Source organism: Crinia signifera, chromosome 7, assembly GCF_055691185.1.
Source record: "Crinia signifera chromosome 7, ASM5569118v1, whole genome shotgun sequence".
Classification (NCBI taxonomy): Eukaryota; Metazoa; Chordata; class Amphibia; order Anura; family Myobatrachidae; genus Crinia; species Crinia signifera.
Genome location: NC_139223.1, coordinates 71,557,400 through 71,575,297, shown reverse-complemented (window position 1 = coordinate 71,575,297; position 17,898 = coordinate 71,557,400). Strand labels below are relative to the sequence as shown.

At 41.2% G+C, this 17,898-nt stretch overlaps 1 protein-coding gene across 3 annotated transcripts in view; it reads right to left on the bottom strand.

The window, feature by feature from the left end:
* SHISA9 (shisa family member 9) overlaps positions 1–17,898 on the bottom strand; it is a 384,122-nt gene that overhangs the window by 294,270 nt on the left and 71,954 nt on the right. For all 3 annotated transcript variants that reach the window (XM_083153318.1, XM_083153319.1, XM_083153320.1), the window contains exon 2: positions 10,641–10,768. In XM_083153318.1, the coding sequence (XP_083009444.1) occupies positions 10,641–10,768 (128 nt within the window). The remainder of the gene's footprint in view (positions 1–10,640; positions 10,769–17,898) is intronic.

Genomic DNA, 17,898 nt, shown 5'->3' with positions numbered 1-17,898 from the left:
GACCGGCCATGGCAAACAAACAGTTACTGCACAGTTCTAAATGCTAATTATTATTCAACCGCAGTGCATTGGATGGATTTTACAGGAAACTATGTAGTCCTAATTGTTCATTTAGACCCTTAGGTGTCAGGGTATCTAATCTAAAGATCCACCGTGTCTCCAACTGCATTAATTTTCTACCCCGATCCCCTCCTCTAGTTAGCGGTGGGATGTGGTCTATGATGATGTGTCTCAAAGTCGCCAGTGGGTGGTTGGCACGGGCGAAATGGCGAGCCACCGGTTGGTCACTTGTGCCCTTCTTGATGGCGGCCCTTATGGCCGACCGGTGGTTCGCCATCCTCTCTTTGAACTGGGTCTCCGTTTTCCCTATATATACCAGTGAGCACGGGCACATTATGGCATATATGACATATCTTGATGTACATGAAAGATGGTGTCTAATGGGAATTCTCACCCCCGAGTGTGGGTGAGGGAAGGACGTCCCCGTCTGCATGAAACCACATGTCGTGCAGTTGGGGCATTTGTAGCAACCCTTTTTACTTTTACCCAAAAATGTAGTTGGAGTATTCTTGCCTAATTCCGAGATGTCTCTCTTTACTAGGAAGTCATTTAAATTCCTTCCTCTTCTGTAGGCTGGTAAAAGAGTTGTGTTCTCTAAGTTAAGGGCTGGGTCCGACTGTACTATGGGCCAAGCTTTTTTAACCTTTTTAATCCTACCAGAAGATTCGTTGGTGTAAAGGTTTACCCATATTAATTTGTTCTTCTTGCTAGAGGGGCCTTTGGGGCGGAGCAATTCTTCCCTTGATTTAAGTGCTGCCTTTTGGCGCTGTTTCTGTAAATTGGCTGGGTCGTACCCTCTGTCTAAGAACTTATTGGTCATTAGCTTGAGTTCTTCAGCGGCCTCTATAGGGTCACTGACTATTCTCAATACTCTAAGAAACTGACTGTAAGGTAACGACATTTTACAGTGTGCTGGGTGGGCACTAGAAGCCATGACCAGGTTATTACGGTCAGTCGATTTTCTGAATAGCCCTGTTTGGATGGTATCTTGGTTCTTGGTAATCTTAACGTCCAGGAAGTTAATAGAGTTATGTTCTATTTGGTAGGTGAATTTGATAGGACTTGTTGTGCCATTATGTGTGTCCACTAGGTTTCTAAAGAGGTCCTCTGGCCCGGTCCAGAAGATCAAGATATCGTCAATGAACCTGTGGTACCGTAGAATATGGCATTCAATCGAGGGATCGCTAAAAAATAGGTCCTTCTCGACTTCAAACATATAGGCGTTTGCCAACGAAGGGGCCACATTGGACCCCATGGCCACGCCCTCTACTTGTAAGTAATATTCACCGTCACAAAAAAAATAGAGTTTACTCAAGACTAACTCCAGTAGTTCCATAAAAAAGTCCAAATCCGGTCCTGTGTACTTAATGTGGTTTGTGAGTAGCCTGCGGATAGCCTGCAACCCCGCCTGATGCGGGATGCAGGTATACAGGCTACTCACGTCCACGGTAATAAGCAGGCATTCCGGTGGCAGCTGTCCCAGTTCTTGTAAGGAGACCAGCAGGGAGGTCGTATCTTTGAGAAATGTGGGGGCAGATTGAATGATAGGCTGTAGAAACCCATCCAGGTAGACCGAAATCGGCTGGAATATTGATCCCCTTGCCGAAATAATCGGTCTACCTGGTGGTCTGGTAGGGTGCTTGTGCACTTTCGGTATAGTATAGAGTAGTGGCTTTATGGGGAAATCCACCGTCAGATGTGATTTACACAATTCTGTGATGTGTCCCTCTTGGACTCCTCTCTTGAGTGTCTCGTCCAGTGCTTTTTTAAAGGCAGGCGTGGGGTCTCTTTGTAATTTAAGGTACGTCTTGGGATCTGCCAACTGGCGATGCAGTTCTTCTCGGTAGTCCGTCAGATTCTGTACCACTATTGAACCTCCTTTGTCAGACTGACGTATAACGATATCATCGTAGGAGGCTAGTTTCTTCAGTGCTTCATGTTCGCACTTTCGGCAATCAAGAAGACCTCCGAGACAGTCGAGGATATAATATTTAACCTGTCGTCACGTCAACTTACAGAAACCAAAGTCCTTCAAAAGGGCCTAGCCTTCATACCTTCCCTCACCGCTGACCCACTCCAGAATAAAGTCGAACTATATCAATTAAACAGGAAGCTCAGACTTAGAGAGCACTTCAAGGAAGAAGCTCAAAAAACTAATCCTGCTATGGTCCCAACACACATGGCCAAATTCAAGCCGCGCTCCACCTTCGATCCGCCCAGTACAAATGCTTCTCTGAAAACATTCTCACGTATTATAGAAACAGAGATCCAGACCCCTAGAGGGGAAACTAAAGGGATGTACAATAACATGTCCAGAAGCGAACATGAAGCACTGAAGAAACTAGCCTCCTACGATGATATCGTTATACGTCAGTCTGACAAAGGAGGTTCAATAGTGGTACAGAATCTGACGGACTACCGAGAAGAACTGCATCGCCAGTTGGCAGATCCCAAGACGTACCTTAAATTACAAAGAGACCCCACGCCTGCCTTTAAAAAAGCACTGGACGAGACACTCAAGAGAGGAGTCCAAGAGGGACACATCACAGAATTGTGTAAATCACATCTGACGGTGGATTTCCCCATAAAGCCACTACTCTATACTATACCGAAAGTGCACAAGCACCCTACCAGACCACCAGGTAGACCGATTATTTCGGCAAGGGGATCAATATTCCAGCCGATTTCGGTCTACCTGGATGGATTTCTACAGCCTATCATTCAATCTGCCCCCACATTTCTCAAAGATACGTCCTCCCTGCTGGTCTCCTTACAAGAACTGGGACAGCTGCCACCGGAATGCCTGCTTATTACCGTGGACGTGAGTAGCCTGTATACCTGCATCCCGCATCAGGCGGGGTTGCAGGCTATCCGCAGGCTACTCACAAACCACATTAAGTACACAGGACCGGATTTGGACTTTTTTATGGAACTACTGGAGTTAGTCTTGAGTAAGAACTATTTTTTTTGTGACGGTGAATATTACTTACAAGTAGAGGGCGTGGCCATGGGGTCCAATGTGGCCCCTTCGTTGGCAAACGCCTATATGTTTGAAGTCGAGAAGGACCTATTTTTTAGCGATCCCTCGATTGAATGCCATATTCTACGGTACCACAGGTTCATTGACGATATCTTGATCTTCTGGACCGGGCCAGAGGACCTCTTTAGAAACCTAGTGGACACACATAATGGCACAACAAGTCCTATCAAATTCACCTACCAAATAGAACATAACTCTATTAACTTCCTGGACGTGAAGATTACCAAGAACCAAGATACCATCCAAACAGGGCTATTCAGAAAATCGACTGACCGTAATAACCTGGTCATGGCTTCTAGTGCCCACCCAGCACACTGTAAAATGTCGTTACCTTACAGTCAGTTTCTTAGAGTATTGAGAATAGTCAGTGACCAATAAGTTCTTAGACAGAGGGTACGACCCAGCCAATTTACAGAAACAGCGCCAAAAGGCAGCACTTAAATCAAGGGAAGAATTGCTCCGCCCCAAAGGCCCCTCTAGCAAGAAGAACAAATTAATATGGGTAAACCTTTACACCAACGAATCTTCTGGTAGGATTAAAAAGGTTAAAAAAGCTTGGCCCATAGTACAGTCGGACCCAGCCCTTAACTTAGAGAACACAACTCTTTTACCAGCCTACAGAAGAGGAAGGAATTTAAATGACTTCCTAGTAAAGAGAGACATCTCGGAATTAGGCAAGAATACTCCAACTACATTTTTGGGTAAAAGTAAAAAGGGTTGCTACAAATGCCCCAACTGCACGACATGTGGTTTCATGCAGACGGGGACGTCCTTCCCTCACCCACACTCGGGGGTGAGAATTCCCATTAGACACCATCTTTCATGTACATCGAGATATGTCATATATGCCATAATGTGCCCGTGCTCACTGGTATATATAGGGAAAACGGAGACCCAGTTCAAAGAGAGGATGGCGAACCACCGGTCGGCCATAAGGGCCGCCATCAAGAAGGGCACAAGTGACCAACCGGTGGCTCGCCATTTCGCCCGTGCCAACCACCCACTGGCGACTTTGAGACACATCATCATAGACCACATCCCACCGCTAACTAGAGGAGGGGATCGGGGTAGAAAATTAATGCAGTTGGAGACACGGTGGATCTTTAGATTAGATACCCTGACACCTAAGGGTCTAAATGAACAATTAGGACTACATAGTTTCCTGTAAAATCCATCCAATGCACTGCGGTTGAATAATAATTAGCATTTAGAACTGTGCAGTAACTGTTTGTTTGCCATGGCCGGTCCCCTGAAATTAAATAAGAAATAAAAATAAAAAATAAAAAATAACGGGGATATCCTGACAAGAGACACAGAGACCGGTCCATTATCATGTTGTTCACATCTATTCAGTAGCCGAGTTCAATAGGCTGGATAGAGTAGCATTGATATGTCACACAGAAAAATCAATTAACATTAATGTACAAGTATCACGAGTATTGTTTCTTTAATGCACAGTATTAGATTATGAGTTCACCCGCTGGAATGTTTTGTTTCACTGTTTATCACCAGATTGTAGTTAATATGTTTTACACGCATCACTGATCTTGGAACGACAGCGGGCATATGATTTTTTCAGCATTTTTTTACCACTTTCCAGCAAGTTTTAAATGTAATTTTTGAACCTTTTTTTTCTGACACTTTTAAATTAACTTTATTAACATGATTGTCCACAGAGGACGCGTTACCTAGACAACACGCCTCCCTGACAGTGACGTCACACAGACGCGCCAAGAATGGGCGTTTAAACATGGCGGCTGTCGTTGCACAGAGCATTGATAGAACTCTACATATAGAGGTGAGTGTACACGGTTTTTATATGTAAGCTGTTTTGAAAAAAGCCACAATAAAGTGGCTGAAACGTCAACCTTTTATCGGGCTACGCTTTGTCTTATTTGATCTATGACCCCAGTGCCGCGCATCCAACAGACTATATATATATATATATATATATATATATATATATATATATATATATATATATATATATAAAGTATACGGTGCGCAATAAATGTAAATATCAATAAAATAGGAGCTAACGTCCCCAATTGTGCAATCACAGTTCAATAACCTGTGTCAAAGTTCCAGTGCTCAGGGGATGCGGTCATCTATTAGAATGAACTTAGGTCTACAGTCATTAGGTCGACCCCACTAGGTCGACTGGCAGGAAGGTCGACCTGACTTAAGGTCGATATGGGCCAAGGTCGACATGACGTAAGGTCGAATTTGCATAAAGGTCGACATGAGGAAGGTCGACTGGTCATAAGGTCGACATGGGTTTTTCACTGTTTTTTGAGCCGACATGTGCCGACAGGCGGTATTTCATGCCCTACCATCCACTAGGGCGTGGTGGGAGAATAAAATAGTGTGCCGAGCGCAGCGAGGCACCGTGCCCGAAGCATCGCGAGCGAAGCGAGCGATGCGAGGGTCCGTTTCTCATTGCCAACTGTGTCCATGTCGACTGTGTCGACATTCGGATCAAAAATCAGTGAAAAACCCATGTCGACCTTATGACCAGTCGACCTTCATCATGTCGACCTTTATGCAAATTCGACCTCAAGTCATGTCGACGTTGGCCCATGTCGACCTTAAGTCAGGTCGACCTTCCTGCCAGTCGACCTAGTGGGGTCGACCTAATGACTGTAGACCTAAATGCAGTCTGACGAATGATCCCATTCCGTGCTCAGATCTCCTTTATTTGATCCGGCAGCTCTGTTTTCCACCTTTCAGTGTGTAATCTAGAACAGTGGTTCCCAACCTTTTTTATCTCCCGTACCCCTTGATTAGACTTTTAATTTATGAGTACCCCCTCATCTCAATTTGAAATATCCACAGTACTTACGAGTGTAGTGGAAGTGGGCAGTATGTGTGTACTAATGCGTGTCCTTATATTAAGAAGTATTCAGTCAGGAATCCTCTGTGTCTGGCCGCTGGCTGTGTACTGTCAATCAGGGTTCCCACTAATGCCTGTAGGATTAATGCCACTGCTTTCTCGACACCTGACACAGGGCAGATGATTGCTGATGTTTGAGGGCAGCGTAGGTAGCTCCTAGTGGATTGCTGGTCAGGCAAAAGTACAAGGAGACACTAATGATGCTGCAGACAGAACCAAAAGTGACACAACGTGGTTCATCTCCATGGCAATGGGAGTCTTCTGCCACCATCAAAAGACTTTTCCTTCTTCCGCCATTACCAATGTTATTTTCAAGTACCCCCAACTGGTCTGCAGTGTACCCCCAGGGGTACTAGTACCCCAGGTTGGGAACCACTAATCTAGAAGAATATTGAAAACAGGCTCCATAGTGGAGCCGTACAAGGACAGACAGAAAAGTACTCTCTGGTTTTGGGGGCACAACTTATTCAGAATTTCTTTAAAATGTAACTTTTAATTATATCTTAGATAAAGAATAAAAATAACTTACAGCACATATACAGTGACATACAAATACATGAAACAAAAATTATAATCGCCACTCTTTATAAATATTGGGCGGTTTTGGAGCAACTGACAGATAAATGATCTTTTTGAGTTTTGCGAAAATATATACTTTTTGGTTAATGTATTACTCCAATATTGCAAATATCCTCTTGTGATTTTCAATATCCTTGACTGTGTGTAAAATCAATAATCAGGTTAGTCACAGACCATAGTGGAGCCCCCTGATAGCCATCTGATGAAGCCAATGACGAAGCTCGTCGGGGCGTGGCCTAGCGACATCACTATAACAAAGGAGCTCCGAGTGTAACCGGCTCCAACAACTTTCAGGTTGTATGTGTGCGGTTTTTATACTGCCCATTCTGGTACGTAATCCTATCCTTTCCTGTTTGTTTGTGCATCCAATAAACTTGTTTAAAAAACATTTACATGCACTATGGAGCGCCTGTTTTCAATATTCTTTTATCCCGCTTTCCGTTGGAACGTTCCAATTTTTGGGGACTTCCTGCATCCTGCCCAGGGCCACCAGTCGGGAGTCCCACCAGGGTATAGATTCTGTGCGCATGTAAGGGTCTGTTAATTAGACATACAATGCCTTAGTACAGTGGTTCTCAAACTGTGTGCCGTGGCTCCCAGGGGTGCCTCGGGACACATGCAGGGGTGCCGCGGGTTGGTGGTCCAGGACCAACTCAAATTATTAATGGTTAATTATTTATGAGCAAAACCAGTGCTGGTGGCTGCCAATCATAGAATGTGTACAAACAGAAGCAAATCCTGCCCTTTACCACATAACTGCCGCTAAGAATCGCATATAAACCCAATCTAATTAATTTTTTTTGGACCTAGGGGTGCCGTGGAAAAAATTTGGATTCTCTAGGGTGCCGTGAATCAAAAAAGATTGGGAACCCCTGCCTTAGTATGTAGTCCAGGTTTATGAGTCAAGTAAGCAGATAAAAAGCTCATAAAAATAGTATTTATTTTAAAAGTCTCTGTTTCATAAAAAAACTTGTAGATTCAGTATTTTATACAGAACAATTCATCCTTCACTTTAGCCCTCATTCTAATTCATTCACTCCTCTGCACACTCACACAGGGGAGCGATGTTTAGCAACTGCGTATGCACATAACTTTTATGCGTATGTGCAACCGCTTTGTGCGAGTGGGCGTGGCGAATTGCAAATCGCACCCTAAAGATACCCCCTCTCATCACATACATATATACAGGTATACAAGAAAAGTACCCCTTCAATGCGCTATAGATTTATAGGTTGGAATGGGCAGCAACTAGGGAAGTCCCCTCTGTTAGTAGGGGATAAGGACAGATAGAACAAAGAAATTTTCCCAGTGCGCCCTACGTAAGAGTGTCCTCCACCAGACCAATAATAGAATACAGTAATGATTCTGTAACAGGAATATTTAATACAAATGATTTAAAAATTATAATAAAACATCATTTTCATCTGTATATTAATTTCAGTCAGTAAAAAGGATATATATATATAGATAGATAGATAGATAGATAGATAGATAGATAGATAGATAGATAATGGAGAAGGCCTGGCACTCCCGCAGCTGGGTCCGAATACCCCGATGCCTTCCAGGACAGGTAGGTAGAGGAATGGAAGAGGCGGCACTCAAATGGGATTTTTCAAAAGTGTATTGTGGCAAAAGAAAGGACCAACGTTTTGGGGTCTTAATCACCCCTTTGTCAAGGTGCACCCACTTGCACCTTGATAAAGGGGTGATTAAGACCCCGAAACGTTGGTCCTTTCTTTTGCCACAATACACTTTTGAAAAATCCCATTTGAGTGCCGCCTCTTCCATTCCTCTATATATATATATATATATATATATATATATATATATATATATACACATACTGTATATATATACACACACACACATTTCGCTTCACCTTTAAACAAATTGAAGATTATTGTTTTAAATCCCAAAATATGGGAGTTTGATTGAAGATGTGATGTTGCTATGTGCAACCAATAAGATTATCTCTATTATCTTCAAGAAGGTGCTAATAAATAAAAAGTTAATTCGGATTGGTTGCCCATAACAACATCCTAACTTTAATAGAACTGCCATTTTAAGTAAATAACCCCTAAGGGGTAAATTTACTTTAGCTTCCACAAATGAAATGAGGTGATGTTGCCCATATCAACCAATGAGATTCTGTCTATATTTTCTGTACTGCATTTAGAAAATAATAGACAGAATCTCATTAATTGCTATAGGCAACATCAACTCTTTCAATCATTCATTCATCCATCCAATAATCAAATGCCAGGATAAGTGAAAGACTGATGTTTAAGTCATAAATTAGTTTTACATGTAATACAGAACTACACAGAACAGAAGAAAACACTATATACAGTATATATAGAAAGCCATTTATTTGAAACATTGAAGATGCAGAACTTTAAATACTGTACAGTACATGATGATTTATTGCCATTTGTGGAGTTTAAGGGGGATATTCAATCTCCCTCAGCCATTTCCCAACAGGGGATATGGCTGTGCGGCCCTACTCAATGCTGTCTTCCCCGACAGCATTCAACATGGGATCTCGGCAGAACGAGCCCGACTTCACAAGCAGTCAGGCTCGTTCTGCTGAGATCCCATGAACGGCCAGGAAGTCACAAGCTCCCGGCTGCAGCTCGCCTCTTTCCAGTCACAACTCGCAGCCACGCCCCCTTCTCGTCATGTGGCAGGCGAGACATTGATACCCGCCTGCAAATTCTCGGTCGAGCAGACCGAGAACGGGACAGGGTCATGGCTATCGGGCCAGCTCGACAGCCATGACCCAACATTGAATACCCCCTAAGTGAATTCTCTATTAATTACACAGACATGAGGGTCTATTTCATCAATTCCAATTAGCCTAATGGTAATGTTTTTGGGCTGTGAATGGAAACAAACAACCACAAGGAGAACATACAAACCCTTATAGTGCAATGTTCACAATACAACCATGTCCTAGCTCTGAAATCTAGAACGAGCCATACTCCAAATCATTTCACTCTTCACTTACTATGAAACAATACTGGGAAGAAATTACTAAGATGGGAGTTGTATTTCACATGGGAAGTTGCCATGGGCAACCAATCAGAATCAACTTCTTATTCATTTAGCACCTTCTAGAAGAAAATAGGTAGTATCCCATTGGTTGCCAAAGCAACATCTCATGTGAACTAGAACGCTCATCTTAGTAAATTCCCCCTATTGTATGTATCCCATAATCCCTTTCAGTAAGACATAATACTTTAAGAGCATATGGGTTACACCCATTCAGGTTTTTACTGAATTAAAAAATAAATAAAAACAATTATGGTCCGTCTTCTTCAAAACAGTGCCCTGGGAAATAAGGCAGAGTGGGTAAGCTTCTGGTATTAGGTAAATACTTTAAGCGAGAAAAGCAAACAGAATGAAAGAGGTAAATGACTGAAAATAATGACTGTAATAACTGTTGGGGATGATATATTGACGTCATCTTAAATAAGTAAAACAATCATTCATGGTGATGGGTTGTTGTTTTTTTGCAAGCAATTACTGATTCACTAAAATGTATACATTTAAAATAATCTTAAGAATAAAAGAAGGGTGAATGATTGGTAAATAAAATTTAAAATCACCAATGTCAACTAAATAACAGCAAGAAAACCAAGTAGGGTTAAACTCATTGCTATTCATAGTGCTTCACCTTCAACAAACAGAAAAAGCAGCTTGTAGAGTAACTACCAGCTACAATTCCTAATTGAATACAAACCCAGCAGGACTTTAAAAAGCTGGCAAGGTTAAAAGGCACAAGAAGAAAACATACAGATGTGTAAAAAATCCATTCAAGAGTAAAGAGCCCAAAAACCTGACAACAAGTCTCAACGTGAAGGTGACCTCAGTCAACTCTATGGCCACAAAGCCAACAGGGTAAAAGTGACAAAATAGCATTGCGTCGCAGAAGCCCAAGTGCAATTCTGACCATGCAATTAGATAATTGCCAATTAGAGAGAAATTAAACCACATGACAAACTTTCCAAAAGTGGTTATCTGATTACACATCCAGCTGCGTCTTTATAGCCATGTAATAAAACTCACGTAAGTTATTTGCAGATGGTCGAGACTGCATGGTGTCATAGTGCTGCATATGAACCACGAGGTTTGCATCTCTCTCCATGTGGTCTCCCGAGCAATGGCCCGGTTGTCGCATCACATCAGCAAGAGCCCTGTGGACAGGAGTAAGATGTACACTCATATTAGTATTGTTGTGAAAATATCAAGCCAAAAGCAATGGACACATTACATAGCAACTGCAATGTCACGGTATACTAGGTGATTTGAAAATCATTGTTAACTTTTTGACTGCCTTTTAGTGGACAACTAAACACATCTTACAGTTTTGCCTTGGTTTCATCTTAACAAAGGTGATGAACTGTGGTTTGAAAGCAAATTCTGCTCATTTTTAGATTTTATTCTCCTTGTATACCTATCTAGTATAATATGAGACACACACACACACACACACACACACACACACACACACACATAATTGGAGTGGATAATAAATTCAAACTGTGACTACACAGTGGTATCAGTGGCGTAAATAGAAATGTTGCACCCCCTACCAAAAAAAGATTTCCCCCCCCCCTCCCATTCCACACACACACACATTTATAATAATTGTATTCACCTATATTTGCCTGTCTACTTTCTTTTTCCTCCAAAGTGTAACTATGCTAGCTACATTAGCAATACATTTTTAAGGCACAGGTCCTAATAATTGAGAAGTCCAAGCTGTAATTTTTGTCTTATAGAAGCATGGAAAGGTAATAATCATATCACATACAGATGGAGCCGCCTCATGCTTGGAGGGACTGGCAATAGAATTGCCATCCCCCATCAGCTGCCAGGCCCCGCCATCTGTTGGAAAGGGACGTGCGTGCACAAGATGCTCGCTCCCCGCTGCCATCCGCCACCTCCCCGGTCCCCATTGCTGGTCCATGGCAAAGAGCATGTTAACCCCTGGCAGAGCATGTAACCCCGGACAGAACATGTAACCCATGGCAGAGCAGGTTAATCCCTGGCAGAGCATGTAACCCATGACAGAGCATGTAACCCATGACAAAGAGCATGTTAACCCCTGGTAGAGAATGTTAACCCCTGGCAGAGCCTGTAACTCCAGGCAGAGCATGGAAACCCATGGCAACGAGCATGTTAACCCCTGGCAGAGCATGTTACTACAGGCAGAGCATGTAAACCCATGGCAACGAGCATGTTAACCCCTGGCAGAGCCTGTAACTCCAGGCAGAGCATGTAAACCCATGGCAACGAGCATGTTAACCCCTGGCAGAGCATGTAACTCCAGGCAGAGCATGTAAACCCATGGCTACGAGCATGTTAACCCCCGGTAGAGCATGTTAACCCCTGGCATCAAGCATGAAGCCCATAGCAATGAGCATTTAGGTAAGTAGAAATTACAAGGGTCAACAGAGTGTGCAGGGAGCTCCGTCCGTGGGGGCCCCAGGAAGTTGTAGTACCCAGGATTTCTCTTGGTGGTCCTGGTAATTGTTACCTTAATATTCAATACATCTTCATACAAGACCTTAGAGTGCCACAGTTTTTCTCTTGTATATTGGATCATCCACTTAGGGTACCAATATTTTATATAAGTGATTGCAAATGTAGTATACTAAGCCTTACAAACTGGAAAGGATAAACATACCATCCAATCAGCACCTGTCGTTTATCAAGCACAGCCTGTAGTGTGGCATTTCAAAGCTGATTGGCTGGTACTTTAGGCCTAATGCAGACCTGTTGCACTGTAAATAGGGTAAATGTAACAGGTGCAGAGATTTGGGTGGGGGTGTTCAAACTGAAAACTAAACTGCAGAGTAAGAATAAAGCAGGCAGTATTTACCCTGCACAAAAACAAAATAACTCCCTAAAATCTCCAGATGTCTCTGCACATATTATATTTGTCCCACTTGCAGAGCAGCATGGTTTTGTCCATCTGCAAAAATTGCAGCCATGCTATCAGGACTGAATCAGCCCTTTATCTCTCTACACATTGTCCCTTTTCAAGGCTTAGTAGATCTCCCCCAAATACTGATATTTAAAAAGTGTAAATCACTGGCAACAACAGTGGAGATAGTTTTCTTGTACTGACATGTAAGCATTGTCTAATGATTATTACTTGTGCAATGATTCTAGTAATTTGTCCTGACCCAATTTTATAGGGAAACAAGTTGGATTTTTTTTGTACTTCTGACATAAAAACAATGCATCTGTCATATTGTATTAAGTTATTTCAATAAGCCACATTTCATGATTTAATAAAACTGAACGCAACTTGACACATGAGTCACAATGAATCAGACCATTTTATAGAAAGGACTGGTCTTTTAGGGGTTAGTAGCATCCACCCCAGGCACTCAAGATTCTGCACTTATCTGAATTTTGCAAATGGCCTTTAATCCCCAAACACTAAGTTTATAGGATGCGTGACAGTGACATTACATATAATATCAGACAATTTTCATCACAAAGTAAATAGAATATCAGCCTTGGAGATATATTTACTTGGCAAGAAGTTCATGAATTAACACAATCAAATTTTGCAGTGGGGCGTACATGACTAGAGAGGTCATCACATGGGTGGCTGTAAGTCACATGATCAACTATTCAAACACACTTATATCATGTTCACTTGGACTATGGCCCTTATTCAGATCTCATCGCAGTACACATTTGTTCTCAAAATTGGCAAAACAATGTAACATGTGCAGAGTGTTACATTTGTTGCAGTGCGGATGGTGTAATGGTTAGCATTACTGCCTCACAGTGCTGTGGTCATGGGTTCTATTCCCACCATGGCCCTAACTGTGCGGAGTTCGTATATTCTCCCTGTACTTGCCTGGGTTTCCTCCGGGTACTCTGGTTACCTCCCACAATCAAAAATACATATACTGGTAGGCTAAGTGGCTCCCAACAAAATTAACCCTAGAATGTCTGTGTGCATGTATATGTGGTAGGGAATATAGATTGTAAGCTCCACTAGGGCAGGGACTGATGTGAATGTTCAAATATTCTCTGTAAAGTGCTGCGGAATATGTATGCGCTATATAATAAACTGTTAATAATAATAATAATAATAATAATAATAATAATAATAATAATTTGGGTGGGGTGTGTTGAAACTGAAATCTAAATTGCAGTGTAAAAATTATGCAGCCAGTATTTACCCTTCACAGAAACAAAATAATTCACACAAATCTATCTCTCTCTATACATGTTACATCTGCCCCACCTGCAGTGCACATGGTTTTGCCCATTTTGAGAACAAATTTGTACTGCGATCAGATCTGAATAAGGGGCCTATGTGCAGCATACTGTTGCCGATCTCTCAGCTGATTGTGTTAAATTATTTTATTCAACAGGAAGTATCCATCAGTTCCATAACAAGTATTACAAGCAACAATCAATCAGAAAACTGCTTTCACTAGCCTAAAAGCAAAATCTGAGGTCACAATAGATAAATATTCTTGACATTTTTATTTTACAGAACATTTGTAGACAATAATGGAGTAAAATATATAAGGCAGCTTGACATATGCATTTATGAGCACAGTATCTATGCTACTGTATTTACCATAATTTTTAACCCTTTGAGTGCCAACATCTCTATGAGCGATGTACATAATATCCACTAAAAATGACAGCGATGCTCACATTTGTTATATAAATTCAAATAAAAAATGTTGTGTAAAAAAAGATTATTTTCCCTATATATAAGGTAAACATTACAGGTCATTTTGATCAATAAAAATGTTTATTTGGCAATGTTCACACCCATTTTGACAAATTCACTTGGCACTCAAAGGGTTTATAATCATATTGAAGCATGTTCTATTACATTGTAGACAAAATCATCTATATATGTCTAGTGTCCATGAGTCTCCAAAACACTGCCATCTGCTGGCAGAGAGTGAAACTGCATCTCTTTCTCACACATGCACAAACACAGAAGATAGCAGACTAGCTTTCGAAGCTTTTGCTTTGAGCGGGCATACTAGTAAGAAAATATACTGATAATTGCATCCATCACACAGAACAATAGAAATGGCACTATGCAGTCAAACATTAATAAGGAACCGGGACGATGGTAGGAAGATGAGCAAAACTGTTTCACATTCCAATATCAGAATTTTTCCTTTAATGCTTTAGGGCTACCTCAATGACACCTCACAGCAGAAGGAACTGACCGACTTTCTCCCAGTTCTATTTATAGGCAATAAATTCCTCAAGATGCAAATGTGCAAGAAGAGAAAGTGGAACTCAGGTTGTATTGTGGAAAATATGTACCTCTGCAAAATGCCTGGATCACTGCAAAACCTAATATGCCTGAAATCTCACCACAATCTCATTTATCTCTAGAAGAAATCTTCATTTAAAACACCAAAACACTCAAACACTGCATACCTTCAAACCTTCCTAATATCAGAGTCCCAGGAGAGGATTTTTTATTGTTAAGCATTAGGGTATTTGTGACCATCAAATAGCTAATTACACTATGGCCCTTATTCAGATCTGATCGCAGTACAAATTTGTTCTCAAAGTGGGCAAAACAATGTGCACTGCAGGTGGGGCAGATGCAACGTGCAGAGAGAGTTACATTTGGGTGGGGTGTGTTGAAACTGAATTCTAAATTGCAGTGTAAAAATAATGCAGCCAGTATTTATCCTGCACAGAAACAAGATAACCCCCCGCCCCCCAAATCTAACTCTGTCTGCACATGTTACATCTGCCCCACCTGCAGTGCACATGGTTTTGCCCATTTTGAGAACAAATTTGTACGGCGATCAGATCTAAATAAGGGCCTATAACACCTCAGTTTATCCACTAAAATAAAGCAAATTATTATAATGTGTCATGGTTTTTTCATCTATCACCTACCTCTGTCAAAAATTCACATTATGTAATTTATACAAGGGTAAAGATAACAAACATTCTGTTATTGTGTTGCTGAAAGTTAATAATGGTACTCAGCTTTGCAGTGACACAGGCTGGCAGCAGTAGGAGGAGCAGTAAGACTTTGCATTAGAGAGTGCTGGGCCCCTATATATATTTTTTCCCCACATAATACTTCTTGTATAAAAAAGCATAATACCGTTTTATTAAAACATGTTTCAGTATTACATACAGGTTAATTCACAGTTTAGTTTTTTTCCATTCTCAATTTCTGGAGTAAATTCACAATTTATATACAGAACTGAGACTTCATCAGGACAATTGGCATATGAAGTAAATATTAAATAGCCACATGTATCATAATGACCTCATTGATGGGTGGTTAAAGGTAAAATACAAGGAAAGCTCCAATTTGCGATGGAGAGAAAACACACAGAAGTTAATCTAGGTCAGGGATAGCCAACTCCATTCCTCGAGAGCTACCAACAGTTAACGTTTTCCAGGTATCCACACAGAAACATAAGTGAAGGAATTAGCTCCACCTTTGGGTGCACCTGTGCCACAGCAAGATGCTCTAAAAAAAGTGAACTGTTGATAGCTCTCGAGGACTGGAGTTGGCTACTACTGATCTAGGTGATGGGACAATCTCACAACTGGGAGAACATTCATTTGGTTAACCTGGTAAGCTGTGGAACTTTGCTGTGATCAATGAGATGGTATAGTGCCCCCTCAATTTTACTAGATACATACAGAGGCTTTTTATTAAATATTTATGTTTTAATAAGAAAGTTGTACAATTTACCTTAGCGCACCCTGATCTTTTCTGTATTTATAAATATATATATATATATATATATATATATATATATATGTAAAAAAAGAAGCCTGCATATCCAATTTTCAAAGATTCCAAAAAATCAAAGTCTTTATAAGCAGCATAGTTCAAAGTCCCATCAAAGGGAAAAGAGCATGGACACACCAATGTTGGAATACAAGTGTAACAGAATGCAGCATAATTTGAGGATGGAAAAATACATTGTTACCACATCCAAAAATAGCTAAGCATGATGGTCCAAATGCCCAGCCTCAGTGACCAGTACCGCAACATAGGTCCCAGGTAAGGGGCCTTTGCTTAAAGGGATCCCTAAAAGACACCCTTAAGCCCCTTTTAGAGGGGTGCGCTAGAGTGATACCCCGCTGGCCTATTCCTGTTGACAAACCCAGGATGTGCTATAACATAATCTTACTCATTTAGAATAAAAACTTTCTATTTTTACCACACATGCATCTCCTTTCCTTTTATACCTCTCTCCACCCATCATACCCATTAGAACAAAAGTAGAGCCCTTAGTATTATCACATTTCAAATTGTAAGCCCCATTGGGGACTGGAGAACCCCGATACTAAGCTGCTCCTTACCGCACATAGTCATTTAGTACAGATTGAATTTGAGCGTGATTACCTACCCAAAATATGAATTGTTAAATAGCCAAGAAGGCATTTGTCAGTTGCTTTGCCAAGAGACATTCTTTATTGCTCTCGTCCAAAGACATCATCCAGAGTTGATTCCAGCTTCTCCGGAATCAGTATAGTAAGTCTCCAAGTCACTTGGTCACAACTGGGTCCTCAAAACCAAGAATCCTGACACAGGTGTGTGGATTATTAGATAGACAGTGTCTAGATACAGTCCATAGGTCTATCCTTAAAAATTTATATGCAAAAGGTCAATAGGGTCAAAATGTCAAAATAGGAACGGTTGGTATGGGAAAGGTCGACATGGTCAAAGGTTGTGTGTGTCGACATGAAAAAGTTAAACATATGAAAGCTCAACATGATTTCAACTGAATTTTTTGTGTCAATGTAAACAGCTGTCGACATGGACCCCCAATTTGTTTAATGTATACCCTCGCGTGGCTAGCCATACATCAGGCTCTATTTTATTCTCCCTATATCCCGACATTGATGGTGAAGTAAGAAGAAGTAGGTTTAAAAAAAATCATGAAAAACTCATGTAGACCTTGTTATGTGTTTACCGTTTTCAGGTCGACCTTTTCACCCTGTCAACCTATTGCATGTCCACCTTTTGGGGGTAGACCAATTGACTGTCTATCTAGACACTGTAGATCTATCATCCGGAACCAGTAATCAGCACAGTTGTATAGTAAATGTAGTTATACACTAAAAATAAGTCACTCTGCTAAGAAACATAAGGTAACTCACATTGTATTCCTGTGTTATTACTGGTTCAGAATGCCAAACTCCTCTACCCCACAGAATTATCCTACAGTAATATCCCTTGACATTTTAAAAACATCAAAATGATGTCTATTAAATGTAACATGTTCATAAACCGGATTTACACATTTCCAGCTGCCAAAGTGAAATAAAT